The sequence below is a fragment of the Anastrepha ludens genome, chromosome 2 (assembly GCF_028408465.1).
Source record: "Anastrepha ludens isolate Willacy chromosome 2, idAnaLude1.1, whole genome shotgun sequence".
In the NCBI taxonomy this organism is placed as follows: domain Eukaryota; kingdom Metazoa; phylum Arthropoda; class Insecta; order Diptera; family Tephritidae; genus Anastrepha; species Anastrepha ludens.
This window is the reverse complement of record NC_071498.1, coordinates 86,140,554-86,162,644: the sequence shown is the minus strand read 5'-3', so window position 1 is coordinate 86,162,644 and position 22,091 is coordinate 86,140,554. Positions and strand designations below refer to the sequence as shown.

The window sequence follows — 22,091 nt, the reverse complement described above, 5'->3', positions numbered from 1 at the left end:
ACTGGAGTATATTTTCAGATTTGCCAATGAATCTGGAAAATTCTCATAGTAGTAGCTGTCTCTGTCTCTGTCTCTTTCTATCCTACCTCTATCTCTCTGTCACTTCTCTACTTTCCTCCTTGTCTATCTGTACGTTTACTTGTCCGTAGTTTCGATAGAAGGGACTTTTTCGTTTGAGTGTTTTACGAGCTCCCATTCTCTCATTGCTTCTTGGCTTACTTTTTTCAAATTTCAATTTCATTTCATTTATGATTAATTTGTTAAGTTATATGATGCCGATATATTTGATTTTGAGAATTATTTAAAAAAATATTATTTCTTCCCACCTGAATGCACAACCTTTTTTAAATGTTAGCTAAGGCCAATTTTTTTTCTGTTCAAGGGTGCTTATTCGAAATACATCCCTCGCCAATTCTGAAAGGCGAAAAGAGAAAAATTCAGGAATGAATAACGAACCAACTTCACTAGAAGTGTTTCAGTTTGTAAAAACCATCTTCCCACAAGCAAGCATCCAAGAACTCGCTACAGCAGCAACCACTACCCAAACCAAATCACGTAATATGGAAACATATGAAATTGAACAGTTACTGTATATTTTTCATCTACATGGAAACGGCCACTTATCGTCGCGGTGTGCTTGTAGTTAAAGAGTGTGTCTTAATAAAGAATTATTAATAAAATTATTTTTAAAAAATATTAGGAATTATTAATAAAATTTTAACCAATTGACAGTTAAAATTTCTTCACTAAGTGTTTCCTACTTTATGCATGTATATATTATATATATGTATGTATATCGACATCATAATTAGCGCTACACCCTTTTTGGGTGTTTGGCCGATCTCCTCCTCCTATTGGTGTCGTGCGTCTTGATGTTGTTCCACAAATGGAGGGACCTACAGTTTCAAGCCGACCCCGAGCGGCAGATATTTTTATGAGGAGCTTTTTCATAGCAGAAATACACTCGGAGGTTTGCCATTGAATGCCGAGGGGCGACCGCTATTAGAAAAATGTTTTTCTTAATTTTGGCCTTTCACCGAGATTTGAACCTACGTTCTCTCTGAATTCCGAATGGTAGTCACGCACCAATCCATTCGGCTACGGTGACCTACTTTACAAATAAAAAACACATTTCTTTAACCAAACATATTTAGAAAATGAAGATCTGCATGAAAAAAATCTTCCGATAGACATAAAAGTAGTTCGCATGAGAATAAAAATCTTCTTTTTCTGCATTGCCCATAGTTACGTAAATACAGCTTGACAAGTGTGCAGAATGAATTGATTTTTGTGATATCATTGGTTAGGTTTCCTAGTAACAAATTACTTGCGGTAATAATGTTTAATAATAAAACTATTAAAGCTTTTTTAAGGACAGCAAAAAGGCAGGTACAAAACGTAAAAAAGCGAGCATTCTTTAACCAGAGCTTATTAAAAGCAAGCGAGGATTATAGCAAGATACAAGATTAGAAAATCTCAAATTTTGGAAATATCTTTAGAATATGTTAAATACTATCTATCTTATTTCCTATTCGGAAATAAGACCTCCAAATAGATAGGAAATGGAACAGTATTTGGACTAACAGTAGCTTTTGTTGGCGTGAGAAATACAAATAGAGTGCCTTGCGGAATTCAGAAAAAAAATCCTTAGGCAAATTTTTGTTTCTAAGTCTACTGAGTTTTCATTAACTATCATGGGAATAGAAGTATTTAGTTATAATTCATTCTGATTATGAGATTGGAAGGTTATGGGTGGGTAAGATTAATTCGGTGCAAAGAGGCTTGCTTTTAAGAATAGTTTGGCTATGCAGATAGTATCACTTTATTCAGTTTAATTCCATATAATAATGCACTGTTTGAGCAATATATTTCGAAAGTTTCCTTGCAAGATATTGAAAATTGGGCGAGTGACAGTGAATCTCAGGAAAGTTCATACCCACAGTATAGTCAACTGAACCAAAAAATATTAAATGTGTTTCAAGGTATCGTTGTAAGGATTTTTCTCGCATAATTATTAAGAGTAAATCAAAAAAGCAATCAGAGCTGCCTGGTGAATTATATAAAGAAGAACTGAAGAATAATTCTTAAACGGTTGGTCTAGCTTTAAAGTTTCGCTGGAATAGAAATCCGCCCTGAAGCACCGAACGCTCAAGTAAATTTTGCCCTGATCATCTTGAAATTTTGACAGAACATTACTGAGATATTATGCATTCATTAAATTAAAATTAAAAAAAAAAAGAAAGGAAATAACAAAATGCAAAAAAAATTAAATTATTATACTTTACCCCTTTAGCCAGTAGAGAAATCAAAATTTAAATGCGGTTTTACTATTTAAACTTTCATTTCAACAAATTAGAAATGTTAATTTTGATCTGCCAATTTGTTCGTTATTTGCTAAAACTTCGCACTTGAGGACTTTGCTATCTTGAGGATTTATTTTTAAAATGGTATCATGCACTGATCATTTTTTTTATTTTGGAAGGCTTATCAGGAACAGAAATTCATAAAGCAATACTGAAAGTGATTAAGAGATCCGCCACTTCATTCTCAATTGTGCACTGAGGGTTTTAGACACTAAACGTGATCAAACAAGCATTGCAGGTCAACTACGCAGTGGACATCCAAAAAAAGAGTAATAACACCAGAAAATGTATTTGACTAAGCGTGAAATTTCCGATACCATAGCCGTTCAAGAAGAATTATAAAAGTTGTGCTAGTGCCGCTTAATAAATCCTCAAAAAGATGGGGAGAGTTTCAGGAAATTCAACACACAGGTGGTATGAACTGCGTAAAGAATTTGTTTTCATTTAATTTGCTACATTTTTCATTCAGAAATATTAAATAAACTGGATAGCCCTAATGTTCTCTTTACGGGTCAGCAATTTCAGCGAAATTAAGTTGCAGTTGTTATTGCTTAACTAATTATCGTGATGTAGTTGCAAGTTGCATAATGTATGAGTTAATTAAATTAGATAGCTGGAGAAGCAAGAATTTAGTAGAAGCTGGCGCGTTTCTGTGCAATGTGTAAAGCGTGTAGGCTGATGCTGTGTTTATACAAATTAATCTATTTTTTGTTTTAAGAATGGGGTCTTAAAAGTTCTGTAATATTTATAAATGAAACGTTTTTCTTAAAAAATGGGTCGTTACGTGGGTTGCCCTTTATATTTTGCGCCTTTGCAACACTAGGTACTGTAATTCTATATTTTTATCGAAAAGTATAGTATTTTTTTAGCAACGTTTTAATTCCGAACTTTATTTGATCTTTCTTTTAGTGAGTTGAAACATTTATCCCGCCCAAAAGATGGAGTGAACTTGAGAAAATGTTCGTGCGTTGATTTATTACAATTTATTTCGCCGTAGATTATTGAGACAGGTGTGCATTGATCAACTTACTTTGACTTGTGACATTGAAGCGCCAAGCTTGGCCGGTGATTCTTGCAGAATGAATTTCGAGAAGGCCATCCAAGAACGGCTGCTGTGCCAGAAACAATCGAGGCTGTGCGTCAATTCATAATACAGGATCGTCATGTGACATATCGCACGATAGAGGTACCCTTGGGCAAAAGTGGAATGCATTGAAGGTAGCAACTACTGAGACTAACAAAGAGTTTGATGGTAAGAAATTCGGTCATTCCAACGGCAGCTTGAATCATAACTAGAGAACGACCGAAAATCGATTTTTACCACGAAAGTGAACTGATCCGGATTCCGGCCAATTTCAGCCGAAACCGGAGCCGACCCGAACATTTTAAAGGTTCCAAGTATTAAACAAGCAATGATTTTTAAAAAATCCAGTATTTTTATAGGAAAATCTCTCTTGCCAACAAGTGCTACTTTGGAATAACTAGGCGATTGAATAGTAAAGGCCTCTCTCGACGAAGGCTCTCATCATGTCCGTCCTAACGTATGGCGCAAAAGCTTAGACCATGACAACATTCGATGGGTCGTCCTTTGGAGTACTTGAGGGAAAGATACTGCAGAAGACTTTGGACCTTTGCGTGTTGGTGACGGCGAATATCGCAGGCGATGGAACGATGAGCTTTACGATGACATAAACATAGCCCAACGAATAAAGATCCAGTGGCTACGTTGGCTGGGTCATGTCGTCCGAATGGATACAAACGCTCCGGCACTGAAATTACTTGACGTGGTAGCAGCTGGTGGTAGTAGAGTGAGAGAAAGACCTCATCTGCGTTGGAAAGATCACGTGGAGAATCACTAGGATTCTTTCGTGTCCAACTGGTGCCGGTTAGCACGAGAAAGAAACGACTGGCACGCTTTGTTAAACTTGGCCAAAATCGCGTTAGCGGTTATCGCGCCTGTCAAGAAGAAGAATAACCATAATTGTAGCAGTAGTAGCTGCTATATTGTTTGTTTTATCGTCAGTAAAAATAATTTCAGAAAAAAAAAACTTTTTAGGATCGGCGAGAAAAAAGTAAGAAAGGTTAAACTCGGTCCAGAACGAGCTTTATATACCCGCGTGCATTTTAGTAAATTTTTGGAAACAAACAAACTTATTGATAATGAGAATAATAGCTTGTCGATATACATAGCTATCAGACGGACGAACGAAAATTTTCTTTCCACCACTCCTTAACTGAAGTTTATGCAGTTTAACTATCGTTAATCAGCGCGTTTATAAGCTATTTGATGCATAATAAGAAGTGCAGTAAAGATAAATATATTATTTTTTCATATATTTGGAGCCTTCATATAGCAAAGTGCAAACTCAGTCATATATGCACCGCTCTGTTTGATAAATTGTCGCCACTTTCATGATAATTCCATTATATCTGTGCCATATAAACCGTGGTCCCTTTTGGAAAAAAAATCGGACAATCGTTCTTCATAAGTTTTATCGATGTTGGCCTGGCGTGGCTTTAATAGAACACAATTCCTTTCCTATTGATCGAAAGGCTGGCCGATTCTGGACGTTTTGTTCCTTCAGACTACCCAATTGTTGACAGTGTAGACCTTATTTAAGTGTTTGGAAGCAGTTCATAGTAGCAAAACCTTTCCGTTCATCTATTCTGGCTTGGTCAACATTTGTGCAAGCTCACTACGATTTAGCTATGACCGTTTTCACTTGACGTTTTTATAGATAAATCACTTTTCATCACCGTGGATCTTTTCTGTTGCGCTTTCTGCATTTAAGTTCTTGATGGAAATAGGTTAAAATGCATTCAGCAAAATATGAAAGATTTTTGCTCACTAAATTGTAAAAAAATATCATTCATTGCTGTTTGTACTTTTACTGAATTCAAAAAAATGTGCATAGTGTTAATCAAAATACAACGGCTGCAATCTTTTTTAACAACTTCGCCAGCAAATAAAAACTTTTTCGGTGATGACAAGTATTTCGCCGCTTCACTGCACTAAAAATCTTGCAGTCAAAAGTAGTGATCCGCTGGGCCATTCATCACTCTGAGATACGTTGACAGTCGCGTTGTTGTTCGCATTACAATTCTAAGATAACCGAAAAAAATAAATAAAAATAAAAAAGTCATGGCACGCTATCAATTCTCGAAAATGCCAGAGTGCAGAACTGTAAAGAAATAGGAAAATTATTTAAGACCACCGACACATAAAACACGAAGTGCACAACAGATTCAACAAAGTTCACAGCCTTGAATCTCCCACTACCATTCCATTATTCTATTGTTATTGTTACTCTCTCATCTTCGTCCTCTTCTATTAACCCTTTATAAGGCAGAAGGATTCAGAGTAATAAAATAACTTGCGCTTACATTTTTGGCATGTTTTTATTTATATAACAAAAATAAACTTAAAAAAAAACACTAATTATTTCGGAAGTTTTGGAAAAATAGGTGGTAAAAATATTCCCACTGCCCGTCAACAGAACCCCATGCAAGCTGAATTTGAGACATTATTTTCTATGAAATTGTGCAAAACAAGGCGTGATGCAAAGAGGGACATTACACTTGCTGCATTTTATTTTGCTACGCTTATCTTTGACCTTTGTGCTGCACAATTTACAGCGTCGGTAAGTCTCCAACTCTACTGGCATATGGTCACCTACGTTTACAAACCGCAGTTCTTCAGGTACTGCATTTACAATTTTTTGATATACCTCTGGGCATGCTATGCGTGATTTCTTGCAGATATATCTAGGCCAGCTTGATCTTCTTTTTCTGCTGCTATATCCACTAATCAATCCTCTGGCAACAGCCACCCGAAATTCTAAGTTGGTAAGCTGTTCTACTCTCGACGTTAGGGAATATAAAATGATAGAGTTAGTCAAACTTGCGTCCACCAAGAAGTAGAATATCCGCAACCACCAGCGTTTACTTCTCCTTCAGACAGCATACGTCCCCTTCACTTGGTCAAAACGGTCGACACCGCCCATTCTTTTGGTGTATTCTTTCACAACCATAGGACAACTTACAGTTTCCCTGGTGCCATTTTTTTGCGTTCTTTGTACAGTTGTTACTTCCATTTTAGGATGAAATGCAGTTGTCAACAATAACACCTCTTTAGTATATTGCCACACAGTAAATGCTACATCTTGTTTAGTTCTCTACTTGAATTCCCCTTTTTTCAACTTTAGGCTTTTGTTTCTGCCGTTTCTTTTTGTGTTATTTTTTATTATGTTAGGTAAAATTGCTCTATTTCTTCTTACTGTTCCAGTGGCATAAATATTTTTTTCATACAAGTACTGCATGAGAGAAAAATCGCAAAAAAAGTTATCGAATGTAACATGAGACTTGAAATCTTCCTGTGCTAATTTACTTGACAATTTCTTTACGACATTAGCCCCTAGACCCTCTTCTGTTCCTTGTCCTGTTTTACCTGTATATATAATATTTCATAGTTATACAAGTACCCTGTGCTACTATCACAACAGCACCACACTTTATAGCCCCTTTTTATGGGCTTTAGCGGCATGTACTGCTTCAAACTGGACCTTCCTTTGAATAGTATCATGATCTCATCGATACTTTGGGAAGAGGAATTGAAGGCATTGTTTTGAAATGATTGACTAAGTAAAGATATAAGAGGACGAATTTTATACAATTTATCAAAATTTACATCTTCTCTACTTGGTTGTTGACTATTATCGTTCAAATGCAAAGTCTCTAAAACTTTCTTGAAGAGTTTTACTGGCATAACTTCAGCTATTTCATTCACACGAAATCCAGGATCCGATGACCAATATAAATCGATATGTGGAAGAATATGATAACCCATTATAATGAGAATGCCTAAAAAAGCACTAATTTCCTGTGTGTCAACAGGCTGCCATTTTTTTTATATTTTGCTGCTCCGCATACAAGTTTGTCTGAGTAACAATCAAATCGAAGACTTCATCACTAAAAAATTTTTGAAATGCGCTACTGGACGTGCTCTCCTATTCAATAAATACCGAGGTTTTATTGTCACCTTATCAAATTCATCGGGATCTGGCCTGGATGTCCAGAAAACCTTGCCCCATGACTCAACTTCACATTCAGATTCATCAGTCAATTCTTGTTCTAAGGGTGATGATGACCGTACTATCAAAGGCTCTTCTGGCTGCGAATTATCTAATTGTGAGTATAGTGCTATTGTAGATGTACCTGACTCGGAACAACTGTTAGGTGTAGAATTCAAATGAGTGGGAGAATTTTGTAAAAGGACACTTGAATCATCAAGTGCTTGAAGTAACCGTTGTATTGTATTCACGTTGAACTCTTCTGCCTCATCAGACTCAAATCCGTCTTCTGAGCCATCATCGGGCATGTCCAACATCTGCTCAATATCATTTTCATTCAAATAGCGCGGCATTTTTCATGAAAACCTGAGAAAAGAAGGAACTAGTTCAACAAATGTACATAACACGCCACGGGCAGAGGGAATATTTTTCCCACCGAGTAAAAAGTCTTCTCACATCTAAATACGATAGTAACTTGTAAGGTAAAGCAAACAACTTGTAGAATAAACATAAATACATAATAAAAAAACAGTTTCTTACCTCCTTTCAAATAAAAAATATGAAGATTCACGGAGTAACAAATTTTCTTTCAAAATTACCGCAATTTTTGACAGCTAGTGCCGCCAAGAAAAAATATGTCACACAAACGTCATTTTTTTTTTTATAATAATAAACCAGACCTTCTTAGTTGCCAGTGCAACAAATTAGGACTCCTTTGATAACTTACATAAAAAGATAAACAAAGTTTTTTTGGTGGTAAATATATCGCCTCTGCCTTAAAAAGGGTTAATCTACTCTGGTTTTAGTAGCCATCGAGCGTGCCTTGTATATACTTGTCGCCTTGATGGTGTCGCCGCTTCCATTATTTTATTATATTTCCCCATCATTGTTTCGAGGTACTACTTTTTGGCGCTTTTCATTTCCTTTCGCCATTCTGTGTGTGGCCATATTTTATGGTAGTTGAGCGGCAAAGCATCGCAATTTCGTGCAATATGTTTGTCGTCATCGTCAGTCGCGTTTATGAAGAAAAATGTGCACACCTGATTTATGTATTTTTTATGATGATAATAATGTCACACGACGCCATATAAGCAACTGCTAGTAGCTTATACATTTACGCAAATGTATATGCATAATTTATTAGTAAGCGTACGCCGTATGCCTTTGCTATGCTTAGTTTTTCTCTATTTTTCGAAACTTTCACTCTCCTTTTTCTCTTCTCCGCTCAAGTACGCCATGCATAACTCGCCATGGTAATAATCGCCTCATCACTAGGCAAGTACAAATTTTTGACTTCTACCAAATTTGTAGCTGTATTTTATTCATGGAAGTGCATTTTAAAATTTAATGCTCCATATATATGCATTATCATCATATTTTATGAACTTAGCAAAAGAGTCAGGCAATGCATTTTAAATTTTTATGCAAATTTTTTAGTAGTTTTTACATCAGATATAAATTACATATAAAAATAAACATTCCTTGATGAATTTTTAATTGAATTTTATTCTTGTAATCGTAAGGCTATTTATTTTAAATAATTTAAAAAGTATGCTGCAGTATTTCTAGCAATAATATGGAGTTTAAATAATATGGAGTTCTATTCTTAAACAGTGGCTTTTATGGGACTTGAAAAATGCCCTGCCTTGTTTTATTTCATTGGACTACGGTAATGCCCAATTTTTCTGAAAATTAGTTTATTTGCTCATTTTTGTCGGCTTAAGTAAAGGGTCTTTACAAGACACGCCTAGATCTTGTTTTAAAATAAAACGTGTACAAATTTAGATTGCTTCAGGTTACACTATTTTTATTTGAAATACGGCTCTTAACAGTTATATGTGTAAAATTACATCATTTAAATGCCCACTATGAACAGATAAAATCCACCGAACAGGAGGCCTATTGGTTGAGAATTTTAGATGTCGATGTTGAAGGTTGTTCAGCAAAACTTTGCGCTACAGCGGCAATATTTTCAACAGAACGTCGAGATTTTCGTCTGCCAGTCCTTTTTCTATCCTCGACGGAACTAGTTTCTTGAAACTTTTTCAACAACTTTTGAATTCTCAACTCATTCGGACGATTAAGTCCCCACAAAAAATCACAAATTTTGCGAAATGTTGTTCTTAAAGATTGAGCAATTTCATACCAAATTATCTTTTCTAAGAGTGCCACTGTTATTGACGCATCTTATCGCATATCTAGCACACTCACACTCACGTGTAAGTGAAATTAAAAACTTGGGTGAAATATTTGAATCGAAACTTTCTTTTGCTAGTCTTATAAATTTTGTTATTACCAAATCTTACGCCATGCTTGTTTTTGTTAGGCGTCATAGATCCGATTTCTCCGACCCTTATACGTTGAAATTTTGATATACGGCATTTGTGCGTTCCAAACTGGAGTCTGCATTCTTCATTTAGTCTACGTATTATATGTGCCATGCCGCTAGAATTGGGCAAATCCAGAAAGTATTTTTACATTTTGCGTTGCGTAATTTACGCGCGATGGTTATTGATCAACTTAAAATCATTTCAGAACAGGATAATAATCCTATCTATATCTTTCATTTTTGACTTGCTGTTGACTGTCCGGTGCTTCTTGAGAGGATTTTATTTAATATTCCGGCCAGAGCTCTGCGTATTGTTAGAGCCTTGATTGAGTTTTATAAAATCTCTAAACTTGTTGAGTTAGATTTTTGATTTTCAAAAGATCAACTATTAAAATTTTTTCATATTTATTAGAAATAGTTTAAGTGTACTTCCTTTTTTTCATGCCCATTAACCTTAAAATAAATTTATTTAACCTATAAGAATCTGTTATATTCATTAGCTTAATAAACAAATAAAATAAAAAAATAAAACTAATAGAAACACTACACTACATTTCTTAAGTAGAGCCTGAAAGAAGCCCATCAAAATCATAATTTATTAATGACTGTAGAAATTACTGGAAGAAATACACAGGTACTCAAACACTTTTCTATTTACAGATGTGTGTATGCATGTATGTATAGGGTGTTACCGAGAAAGACGTCCGTGATATAAATGCAGTGACCTACAGTTTTAAGCCGACTCTGAACAGAAGATATTTTTTATGAGGAGCTTTTCATGGAAGAAACACTCGGAGGTTTGCAATTGCCTGCCGAAGGCAGTCGCCCAGATACTTCAGGATATTATTATTTAACTAACTTCTAATTAATTTGGCTAATGGTATGATGCCCTGAACTTAGCCGTTTTTGAGATAGTCGATCTTATTATTTTCGATTATTTAAGAAAAACATGTGTTGTATTCCCACCTTTTTGTAAATGTTAGTTCGGACACTTGATTGTTTTTCTTTTAATTATTATTAAAATTTTAACCAAAAACTAGGTTTCGTACGAATTTTCGTCTATAGCCGTCTCTATTCCTAATAAAAATTCTCATCCTTTTCCTTTAATTAAAAAAAACGTGCATATTTTTATTGTTTCAATTATGCCAGGTACTAACTGCTTAGGCTATTCAATTACATTATTCTTAGAATATTATAGAATAACAAATTAGATATAGAATAATATAAGTAAGTATCTAAGATGATTTTCTCATTAATGTCTATATCTATGTTGATTGCTGTATGCTGTCCGCGTGGGTATAAAAAAACACTGGGTCACTGGGTCACTCAAACCTATTTTTCCTCCCTAAAAGAATAAAATTCTTGTGCAAATAAGCGAATTCATAAACGGAAGTAATGAAAACATTTTCTAAGCAATAACTAATTTTTTCAAAACTATAATACTATATACATACTTTTATGTGTACAATTAAAACTAAAGTTTTCTAACTTACATCTTTCTTTAATGTTTCAGTTTTAGCCGAGTATGAAGTAGTAAAAATTATCTGGAAACTAATCTGAAGCCGCCAAGAATACAAAACAATCTAACTAATTTGAGATGAGCGTCGGCTAATAATAGTAAGAAAGTGAAGGACAGGTGAAAAATAGAAAACTCCTAAAGGTCGAGGCCGTTCACAGTATGTGCGACATATGAACAACTGAGTGAAGTGGAATAAAAATGAAATTCACATTGGGTCCACACGTGTTCTTACTCAGCATCAGTTTATTGGATGGTAAGTGTGAAAAGTTGTATATTATATGATCATTCTATTTACCTCCTCCATGCCATTCACTTACTCACCTTTGGACATGAAGCATCAAATCGTAGAAAAAGTAGTTTTCTTAAAGAGCTCGCTCCTCAGTAGGCAATGGCAAACTTTTGAAAAAATGATCTTATTTATTCGATCGAAGGCGAAATGTAAATGTTGGTATCTCCAAATTACTTCAAATAATATTATTTGATGTTTTTTTGTGGTTTCTGCGACTAGTCCCCCGGGACTCCAATACACCTTGAGTGCAGCGCTATGGCGCGGATAAAGTAAAAATCGGTGTATATGGTATCAATTTGAGACCTATTCCTAAACTTATAGACACAAAACTGATAAAGAACAGCTGAGTATGTGACAGTAGATCATCCGCCAACAAACTATTGCTGATGTTTTCCATTTCAATTCAACCGGGCTATTCGGGTCATGTTCTTCGATTTCGATGTAACTTAAATATGTTGCTCTCTGGTCGAAATAATGAGACACGTATTTTTTTGTTCGCCCGAAAAAAATTTTTTTCAAGAGTTATCGGCAATTTTGTTTTTCGCCTCAAACTCGATTTTTTGTAATTATATAAGAAAAAAGTTTTTTTAAATGCCCATAACTTAGTCAAAAATGAACCGATTTTAATAATTCTCGGTTCAAAATGATCGTAATTACTTACACAAGCGACTTCATGTAGAAACAATTGCAAAAAAGTAGTTGAAAATTTTTTATTTAGCAAAAAAGAAAAAAAATTTAAATTTTTTCAAAATTCAATATTTCAAAAAGTGTATTTTTTTTTTTTTATAACTTTTTCCAAATCAAAAAAAAACATCTCAAACTTTAATTGAGCTGCATGCCTAGTAGCTATATTAAAATGAGTTGTTTTTGAGTAATGAATTTTTGAGTAAACACCCTGTTTCGCACTTTTTGTTTTTTTCAAAATAAAAAATTTTCAACTACAATACATTTTTGCAACTGTTTCTACATGAAATCGCTCGTGTAAGTAATGACGATCATTTTGAACCCAAAGTTATCGGTTCATTTTTGACTAAGTTATGGGCATTTAAAAAAACTTTTTTCTTATATAATTAAAAAAAATCGAGTTTGAGGCGAAAAACAAAATTGCCGATAACTCTTGAAAAAAATTTTTTTCGGGCGAACAAAAAAATACGTGTCTCATTATTTCGACCAGAGAGCAACATATTTAAGTTACATCGAAATCGAAGAACATGACCCGAATAGCCCGGTTGAATTGAAATGGAAAGCATCTGCTATGTTTTGAGCTTTCCCAGTTCTACCAACATATGTTGTTGCTTCATCTATTTGCAGCTTGGTAACGCTGACGCCTAAGGTTATTGATTCATAACTTCACCTTGGCATATCTTATATTGAACAAAAATAATTGCCGCTTTGGATGGGTTGGACTTCTTTACTTTTGACTCCTTTAGTTACGCCAATAAATTGGATACAATTGAGCACTTGGAGGCCATGAGAGCACCAGCCGTAGCGGTTACGTGATCGAAATCATATTCAAATTTTCAAGCCATAATTGTCAAATGAAGTAAAACTCTTTGATATTTAAAACTTTTCTTTGAGTTTTAATTGCCTTTAAACTTCTAAAAAAACACGCTTTTTCTTTATTCCGAGCGTAGTACTGACACCATTAACTGAAAGAAAAACTACTCTAAAATGTAATCCAATCTTATTTTAAGATGAATTAGCACCACTTATGTATGTTTGTATATGTACCTTCATATGTGCATTCATACATATTATATGCAAAAAATGATACTCATTCAAAGGTATGCTTTACTTTATGTAATTTAGTTATGTAGATACTTTTGCTAGAATACTTTGCCTGTGCATAATTTCTCAAAGGTGGTAATTAAAATTTACATTTGTATCTCACATTACCTATTAAAGTGAAGTATCAAAAAGAAAGTGTATTAAATTCTGCCTCTGCTGCATAACCATAAAGTGGAACAATCTCCCACACCTACATACACTCAAGACCATTTACTGCACGTTCACGAATTCATCAGTAAACAAATCAACTGTGACATGCGCGCGTCAGCTTTCTTTAAACGCTAAAATATCAAGAAAAAAAATGAAAAAAAAAATCAAGTTTGCTCAACACTACCAACAGCTTTAGCAACAGCATGCACGTACAATACATAGAAAGTATACAGCCATGATCAAAATAATAGATACGGGATATAAAAATATAGATATTTCTAAAACACATATTTTATAAATCAAATTTTCAAACTTGCTACAAAGTCTATAAAAATTCGATAGATTTTCTTAAAAATTTCAAACTTTTGCAAACAAATAATGAAAGTTAAAAAACAGAAGAGAAGAGATATTCCGCGCTTTTTATTTTGATTAAAACTTCAAGAATTTGACAAAAATTTGGGTATGCATTAATTATTTTTTTTAATTTTTTATTACTATTTTACTATTATTATATATTATTTTATTGTAAAATAAAGTGCAAGTTTAACTGGCTCACAACATTTGGTTCACATTTTTTAAACTTTTTTCCCTCACGGCGTTGAACATTTCCTTCGTATGCTAAAAATGTGCATTCCTATATATACATATTATATTTTTAATTCTAATTAAAAATTCTGAAAATGTGTCGAATTTGTTTAAATTTTGTACAAATTTAAAATTTTTGTTTATATGGTTTTTGCTATCGAATGAACCATACTTTTGTAAAAAATAGTTGAAATTAAGAAAATAAAAAAAAGTGGTCAAAACTCTTTCAAATATTGCGTTTCTATTATTGTGTCCATGGGTGTAAGTGCTTATACTCGTAGTACATTTGATGCATGCGACCTCCAGGCGCTTTTGGATGGTATGACACGACGTGGCACATATTCAATGTTGTCACATGCAAATCTCAAACTCAGCATCAACGGGTCTGATGCGACCGACACTTGAGTGACAGTCACGAGTGGGCTAACTGCCAGCGCACCAAGCTGCTTCCTTTCTACCCCGAGTGGATAGGAAGTATTGCTTATTTGCATATGCACATACAAACATATGGATATGTGTAGGTAGGCAACGCACCTAGTGCTTTACGTGAGGAACTCTTTAACATTAAACATTTTCACACTCTTTTGACCGTTTGAAAAATGACACCCATAAATTTCAATTCAAAGTAAAAATTGTGTGAAAATAATACAAAATTAAAAATCAATTTACTTTTGTTCGATATGACCACCTTTTCCCTTGACTGTGGCCTTGAGGCGGTCCAGTAACAAATCGCAAGCTGCCCGAATGTGACTTGCAGGTATTTTGGCCCACTCGCGGACAATAGCTTTTTTCCGCGCCACCGGAATATTTGTCTGCCCACGGCTTCAAGGCAATTTCCTAAATACTTTCTCGACAATATTTCGCATTTATCTTGACGCCAGGTTCGATAAAAACGATTGGGGAGCATTTATCTGCGATTACAGCGGCCCAAACCATTTCCTGTGGCGGGTACTGCCTTTTGGTGGCCAATCAATGACTCAAATTCTTGTATGAACGTCGGTCAAATAAACCCTATCGTTTTGAGAGTTTACGAATTGCTTAATTTGAAAAATCTTCTCGTCAAAAAACACAGTGTTCGGAAATTGACCGCTTTTGGCCAAGTGAAGCAACTCCTTCGCTCTCTCTTGTATGACTTGTTGCTGCTTTGGTGTGAGATCATGCGCCTTTTGGATCTTGTAAGGCTTGACATTGAGATCATTTTTCGATACGCGGCGGATGCTACGGTCAGATATTTTCAGTTCTTTTGCCATTTGATTGGCACTTCGTCGGGAATTGCGCTCAAGTCGCGTGCATTAGCAGCGCGAGCGGTCTGAAGTTGGTTACACCTTGTGTGCCGAACGATGATATTTTCCGAGCACAAAAAGCTCACACCATGAGTTGTGCTTGCTGCTTTATAATTTTGTCGAATCTGATAGATTTTGTGCCAATTGCTGGGCTCCTTAATCCATTTCAAACTTTCTCGAGATAACGACATGTATACATCTGCAGCAGTGACAAATTGACCTGTTGTACATTTTTATGTAATTCCAATGTTGGGAAAGTGAGTGATGAATTTATAGTGGAATTGAATCTTTTGAATTTCCTTGAACGACCATTTACGTAGTTCCTATAAACTTTACAGCTGGGTTGTTTTTTTGCCATTTCGGACTTATTTGTTGTTATCACAGGTGGGAAACAAGGACACACTCTCTACTGTCATATATAACCTAGTTTTTAAATAGTGGAGCAGGGAGCGCACAACGCGCGATCAATTGCTTCACTTCGCTTCAATCTACGTTTCGCTTGTGCTCTGATCTAGTCAAAATTAGTCAAAAAAAATGTTCAGTACTCTCTGTAGTTAGAGTAGTAGCAGAAAACTTAGAATCGGCCGGAGCGCGAGATAATTTATGTGTACTCCAGCTAATGCTACTACCCTCACTTTTGTTGCAGCTATGGGAGTAGTAGCTGATACTTCAGCAGAGTTCGTTTTTGTTTTGTTAGATGCATATTTATGCGGTTTTGTGGTGTTACACTGAAAATATAACCGACAAATTATTTGTGCCCATATTCTGCAAGTTGCAACTATGGTTGAATACAACTTAAAATAATATTTTTTTATAGTTCCTGAACCCTATTGATACCTTAACTATTTTTTAAATGACTTATTATTTATATAGGTCTATTATTTGGAATATGGCACTATATCACGTTCTATGGCAAATCATATATCATATGCACTTACAGGCAGGATATTTCCAGGAATACATCAAGAGATTGTGCTACCTACTCCACTACTTATCTGGTCAAGTTCAGAGTTTTAGCGAGAGTAGAGTAATGTTTTCGGTAATATTGAGCTCATGAAAAAAAAAAAAATATCAAAACCGCATCAAAGGAGCTGTAGCGATAAAAAATACGCGGCAATATCACCAGTTTCAACCTACGATTGGAAAAAAATTCGAAGTCGAATTTTTTCAAAAGACGATTCTTTATTTGAAAATACTATCAGCAAATAAAAATAAGAGAAGTAAATACAACTGTCATATTATGGTAAAAATGTACTATAGTTGGAATCTTTCGGACTTTTAATACAATATAATTATTTTAATGAAATTAGTTGTACGTTGCTTCAGTTTGCGCGGTCCCTCAAGCTGCCGCGCGACCGATCAGCCGATGGCAGCAATGCCACCGTCGAGCGCATCAAGTTACAAAACAGTCAATATCTTGGAAATGGAGTAAAAGTACAAAATAAGGCTATTCGACTGAAAAGACCTGATCGACATGTTCAAACCATACTCCTTCACGACAACGGCAGGCCCCATGTTGCACAAGTCGTTAAAGCTGCACTCCCGCTTGAATGGCAGCTCAGGCGATTTTTGGCAGAACGGCATCAACAAACTGATCGTGAGGTGGGATTAATTAATTAACTCAATTTTTGTTTCTTGTTTAAATAAAAGTTTTCGGTAAAAACGCTACGAACTTATTCCCCAAATACTTATGAATGACGATGGTCTATGAAGTGGCAACTGTCATCTTTTACAAAACTCTTATTTAAATCACGCCGTAGTGCGGTGTAAACAGTATGTTAAAAAAATTTTGCGAAGCACTTTTGCCACTTAGAAGTGGATACCTCCAAAACGAGTTGTTTAAAGGTTTCAACAGCTTCTTCAGGCTTTGAAAAATGTTGACTTCGCTTTTAATTTTAGATTTTCTGGAACCAAAAGAAATCATTAGGTTCTAAGTCAAGGCTGTAAGGCGGATGATCCATTAATTCGATTTTTTGAGTACTCAAACCCTTGTTTGAGCCGATACGTGGGAGCTCGCATTGCCTTGGTGAAGGATGATTTGTATGATTCGGCGATCGGGGTTTTTTTTTATTTCCTTGAAAGCTTTTGGCATACAAATGGTTATGTACCATTCAGAATTGACACTTTTAGATTTCTCTAGTGGCGCAGTTGCGACATGACAAGATTTTCCCAAAACCCTATGATTTGAGTTAGATTTTGTTAAATTAGGCTCGTCTTGGAACACCCATACTGATGATTGCTCTTTTATTTTCGGCTCATATGCATATGTACCATAGATATAAGATTCATCACCTGTTTTGTCTTGTGTACTTATAAATGCACTCATATAACTTTAAAGTGCTTCTGACACTCGCAATGCGTGCTGCTGTGGCTTTTTGGTTTGTGAAAAAGGGCATATAATTGTGGCTTGGCCTGCTCTTTGCAAACATGAATGCATGTGTGTATACATATATACGCGTATATAGGTGGCATCGGTTTTTTAATTCTGAGCAGAATTATGTACATATGTATGTGCATCACAGCCTTACCACCGAGATATCTGTATTTTTTGCACTTTTCAACTTCAGATTTTAATTTCGCCTTCCTCTACTTGTGTGCTTTGGTATGTGTGCGGTTTTTTCGCTTGAATGGGATTTTGCTTTCGCAGCATTGCAGTTTTTCTCAACCGCGAATTGACTCTGCCAAAGCATTTGCAACACGATGTTTGTGGAAAAGGCACAGTCACAAAAACACACACACATACATACATATAATATGTATATAAATTTATCCTTGTATTTGCTTGAAAGCGACCGGCACGGTTTTTGGCCAAATATTTCCCTGGACCAAGATTGCTTGGGCTAGCGCGCGGTATAAAAAACAAACTTCACCTTTATCACTTGTTGTTGTAGGTGTTACCATAACGCTTGGTTAAAACTCCTGCATTTACATAAATGCATGTGCAAAGGCCCTGCAGGGAGAAAATACCTGCACAATCAACGCCTTTAAAGTAAGAGGGTCCTAGATCGACTGCGTTGATATTTATAACAACAGTTTTCGGAAAATTGCATATAAATATACATATAAAATGTGGCGCCAAATTAATCAATATTATGTTGATATATATATGAATCACTTTTTTACTAAAGCAAACAATTGTTTTATAAGTAGGTGAAGGAAATGTGATTAAAATCAAAACAAAATAGGAGTTTTGAAGGCGTGCTGAAAAACATAACCTTTTTATTTTGACCCTATTACCACTTCAAGTGGCTCTGAGGTATACAAATAAAGATTCCCAATTATCGACTTATTTTCTGAGCTTCCTCTCACTGGAACCTCTTGTCCCTAATAGCCAATTGGGGTTAACGACTTAATACGGAATTAACTCAGGAATTAAGGGAAACAATTGACTTAATTCTCATAATTTAAGCGGATTAGAGGAATTGCCCATGGCAACATTGCCGAAAAATGACAGTTTATATCTCTTGTGAATGAAAAATAATGAAACTTTTGGGTGAAGTGCTAGTTTGCACTAACACGTTCGAAATTACATTAACTGATTTGATATTTCGGAGCAGTTTGAGAAATGGCAATTTAAGATTTTCAGGGCAGCTAATACCCGTATTTGCCGCCTGCGATCCATCTTTTACTGACAAAACTATCCAATAAACAAACCAGGTGTTCACTAATCCGCGTAACAACCGTCTGTCACACTACAATTTGAATCAGAATTAACTGCGCCGGTAATGGGATTAATGCCGCTGTCTGTCCTAGCCATAATAGTGTCTGCAGTAGTTTACAGGGATGAAGTTCTTTTATTATTCAATATAAGAGGCCAGTATACTGAGCCATTTATAGGTATATTCTTATTATTGAACACTTTCTTTAATACTTAATCGATGGGGTTGTGAATAAAATATAAATTAGTTGTTTAAACTTAAATTTATTTTCTATTTATGAGTAATTTTTTGGCGTCGTCTGTGTCCTTGTAGATCTGACATTGGCATCTGAGAGGCGGCCCCTATTAGACAATTTTTCTAGTAATGGACGTACATATATTGACCACACGGGGCATAAACAAACAGATTCAGGTATGAGCCCTGCGCCGTTTTGAAGAGATAAACAACTTCGAGTGCTCTTATTTGTCTAAAAAACATCAAACAAGTCTATCTATCTGACTAAAATTGTATGCTACATAAGTGGAAAAATTACAAATCAAAATTTAGTTTTTGGACAAAATGATAACCTTTTTTTGATAATATTATATTAAACTGCTTAAGTGATTAAAATTTGCTGGACAGCTTCGGCACTAGTATAGGTCTATTTATAAGTTCGTGCGGTTTTACAACAGATGGCGTAACTTGATTATTATTCCATCGATCCACATTTCCAAACATTCATTGGAGAGCTACTGTCGTAAGGCACAAACGTCAGTATAAGTTTTTTATTTGAAGCGTAAACAACAATATTTTTACCACACTTGAAAATGTCGAATTTCGTGCCAAATAATGTGTTTTTGCGGGGAATTCTTCTTCATTATTTTAATATGAAGAAAAAAGCAGCCGAAAGTCATCGTATCTTGGTGGAAGTTTATGGTGAGCATGCTCTATCTGAGCGAACGTGCCAGAAGTGGTTTGCACGCTTTAAAAGTGGTGATTTTGGCTTGGAAGACGAAGAACGCGAGGGTGCGCCGCCAAAGTTCATGGATACCGAATTGGAGGAATTGCTCGATCAAGATCCGGCTCAAACGCAAGAAGAGGTTGCAAAAACTTTGGGAGTTGATCAATCAACCATTTCCAAACGTTTAAAAGCCATGGGAATGATCCGAAAGGTAGGCCATTGGGTGCCGTATGAATTGAAGCCAAGAGACGTTGAACGCCGTTTTATGGCATGCGAACAACTGCTTCAACGGCACAAAAGAAAGGGTTTTTTGCATCGAATTGTGACTGGCGATGAAAAGTGGGTCCATTACGACAATCCAAAACGTCGGGCAACGTATGGATACCCTGGCCATGCTTCAACATCGACGTCGGCGCAGAATATTCATGGCCTGAAGGTTATGCTGTGTATCTGGTGGGACCAGCTGGGTGTTGTGTATTATGAGCTACTGAAACCGAATGAAACGATTACGGGGGATGTCTACCGACGACAATTGATGCGTTTGAGCCGAGCACTGCGAGAAAAACGGCCGCAATACGCCGATAGACACGACAAAGTTATTTTGCAACATGACAATGCTCGGCCACATGTTGCACAAGTGGTCAAAACATACTTAGAAACGCTCAAATGGGATGTCCTACCCCACCCGCCGTATAGTCCAGACCTTGCGCCATCCGATTACTATCTCTTCCGATCGATGCAACATGGCCTGGCTGACCAGCACTTCCGTAATTACGATGAAGTCAAAAAATGGATCGATTCGTGGATTGCGGCAAAACCGACCGAATTTTTCACAAAGGGAATCCGTGAATTGCCAGAAAGATGGGAAAAAGTAGTAGTAAGCGATGGACAATATTTTGAATATTAAATTTGTAACCATTTTACGTCAATAAAGTTTCAAATTTCGAAAAAAACCGCACGAACTTATTCATAGTCCATTACATTCGAAAAATAAAATATTGCGTAGATTTAACAAGTGGCATAGCTGAAAATAGCTTGAACATTTTTCAAATTCCTTTCGGGTTGGAAAGTAGCTCATATAAGACTATTATTTCCTAAAGTTTCAAAAAAACATCTAAATCTAAGCACTACTTGTATTTTGCTTAATTTTTGACGAAGCCTACTCCTCTATAAAACAACTCGCGAAATTATTATAAAGTAACCGTATATTGAGAAGTCTTGACTATTTACTTATTTATTTTTTAATTCCTGCTATTATTTGACGAATGCATTATATGCTGCATATTTTATACGATCTTTGACATTTGTGAAGTAGGCTGATGTTTAATTTTACACAATAGAACAAGGCGTTAAATTTATTGAAACATTATTATTCCCGCCCCTCGGCAGGTAATGGCGAACCCCCGAGTGTATTTCTGCCATGAAAAAGCTTCTTATAAAAATATCAGTGTCGGAGTCGGCTTGAAACTGTAGGTCCCTCCATTTATGGAGCAACATCTCGACGCACGCCACAAATAGGAGGAGAAACTCGGCTAAATACCCAAAAATGTGCACCATTTTATATAAAATGGGTTTTCAAATAAGACGTGTTATTTTGATATTCAAAGAAAAATGTTATTTTTTAATATAAATGATCGGATGTTTATTTTATTGTAAAGAGGAAGGTAGTTAATAGTGGAAAATAACATCAGGCAAATGACCAGCACGACCACGCTTAGAGGACAATATCCTTTTAATGAAACTTTCCATAACCGAATTGCAAAGTGGCTGCCCTATGTCCTTGATAGCCTCACGAATTCCATCTTTGAGGTCTTGAATTGACCCTGGGCTATTGGCGTAGACCTTCTTTTTCACGTGGTCCCTAAGAAAAAAGTCTCAAGGAGGTAAATCACAAGATCTCGGTGGCCATTTGTCCGCCAAGGAAACTTGTTTGAAAGACGCTTTATCAAAAATCAACGAGAATTTTGAGCAACTTCAAAATAATATTGTAACAGTCTCAAAAATATAACAAATAACAGCGTTTATACAAAAAGTATTCTTTATACAATATAATACATTTTAAGTTTTTTATATATTTTAAGCCAAATTTTTAATATCTGGCAGCGCTCGTCTGCATT

General features: G+C 35.5%; 1 protein-coding gene across 1 annotated transcript in view; it reads left to right on the top strand.

The window, feature by feature from the left end:
* Positions 1-11,478: 11,478 nt before the first annotated feature.
* The window catches only part of LOC128854713 (uncharacterized), a 152,678-nt gene continuing 142,065 nt past the window's right edge, over positions 11,479-22,091 (top strand). Inside the window, exon 1 of the mRNA XM_054089021.1 lies at positions 11,479-11,533. Within this exon, the coding sequence (XP_053944996.1) occupies positions 11,479-11,533 (55 nt within the window). The remainder of the gene's footprint in view (positions 11,534-22,091) is intronic.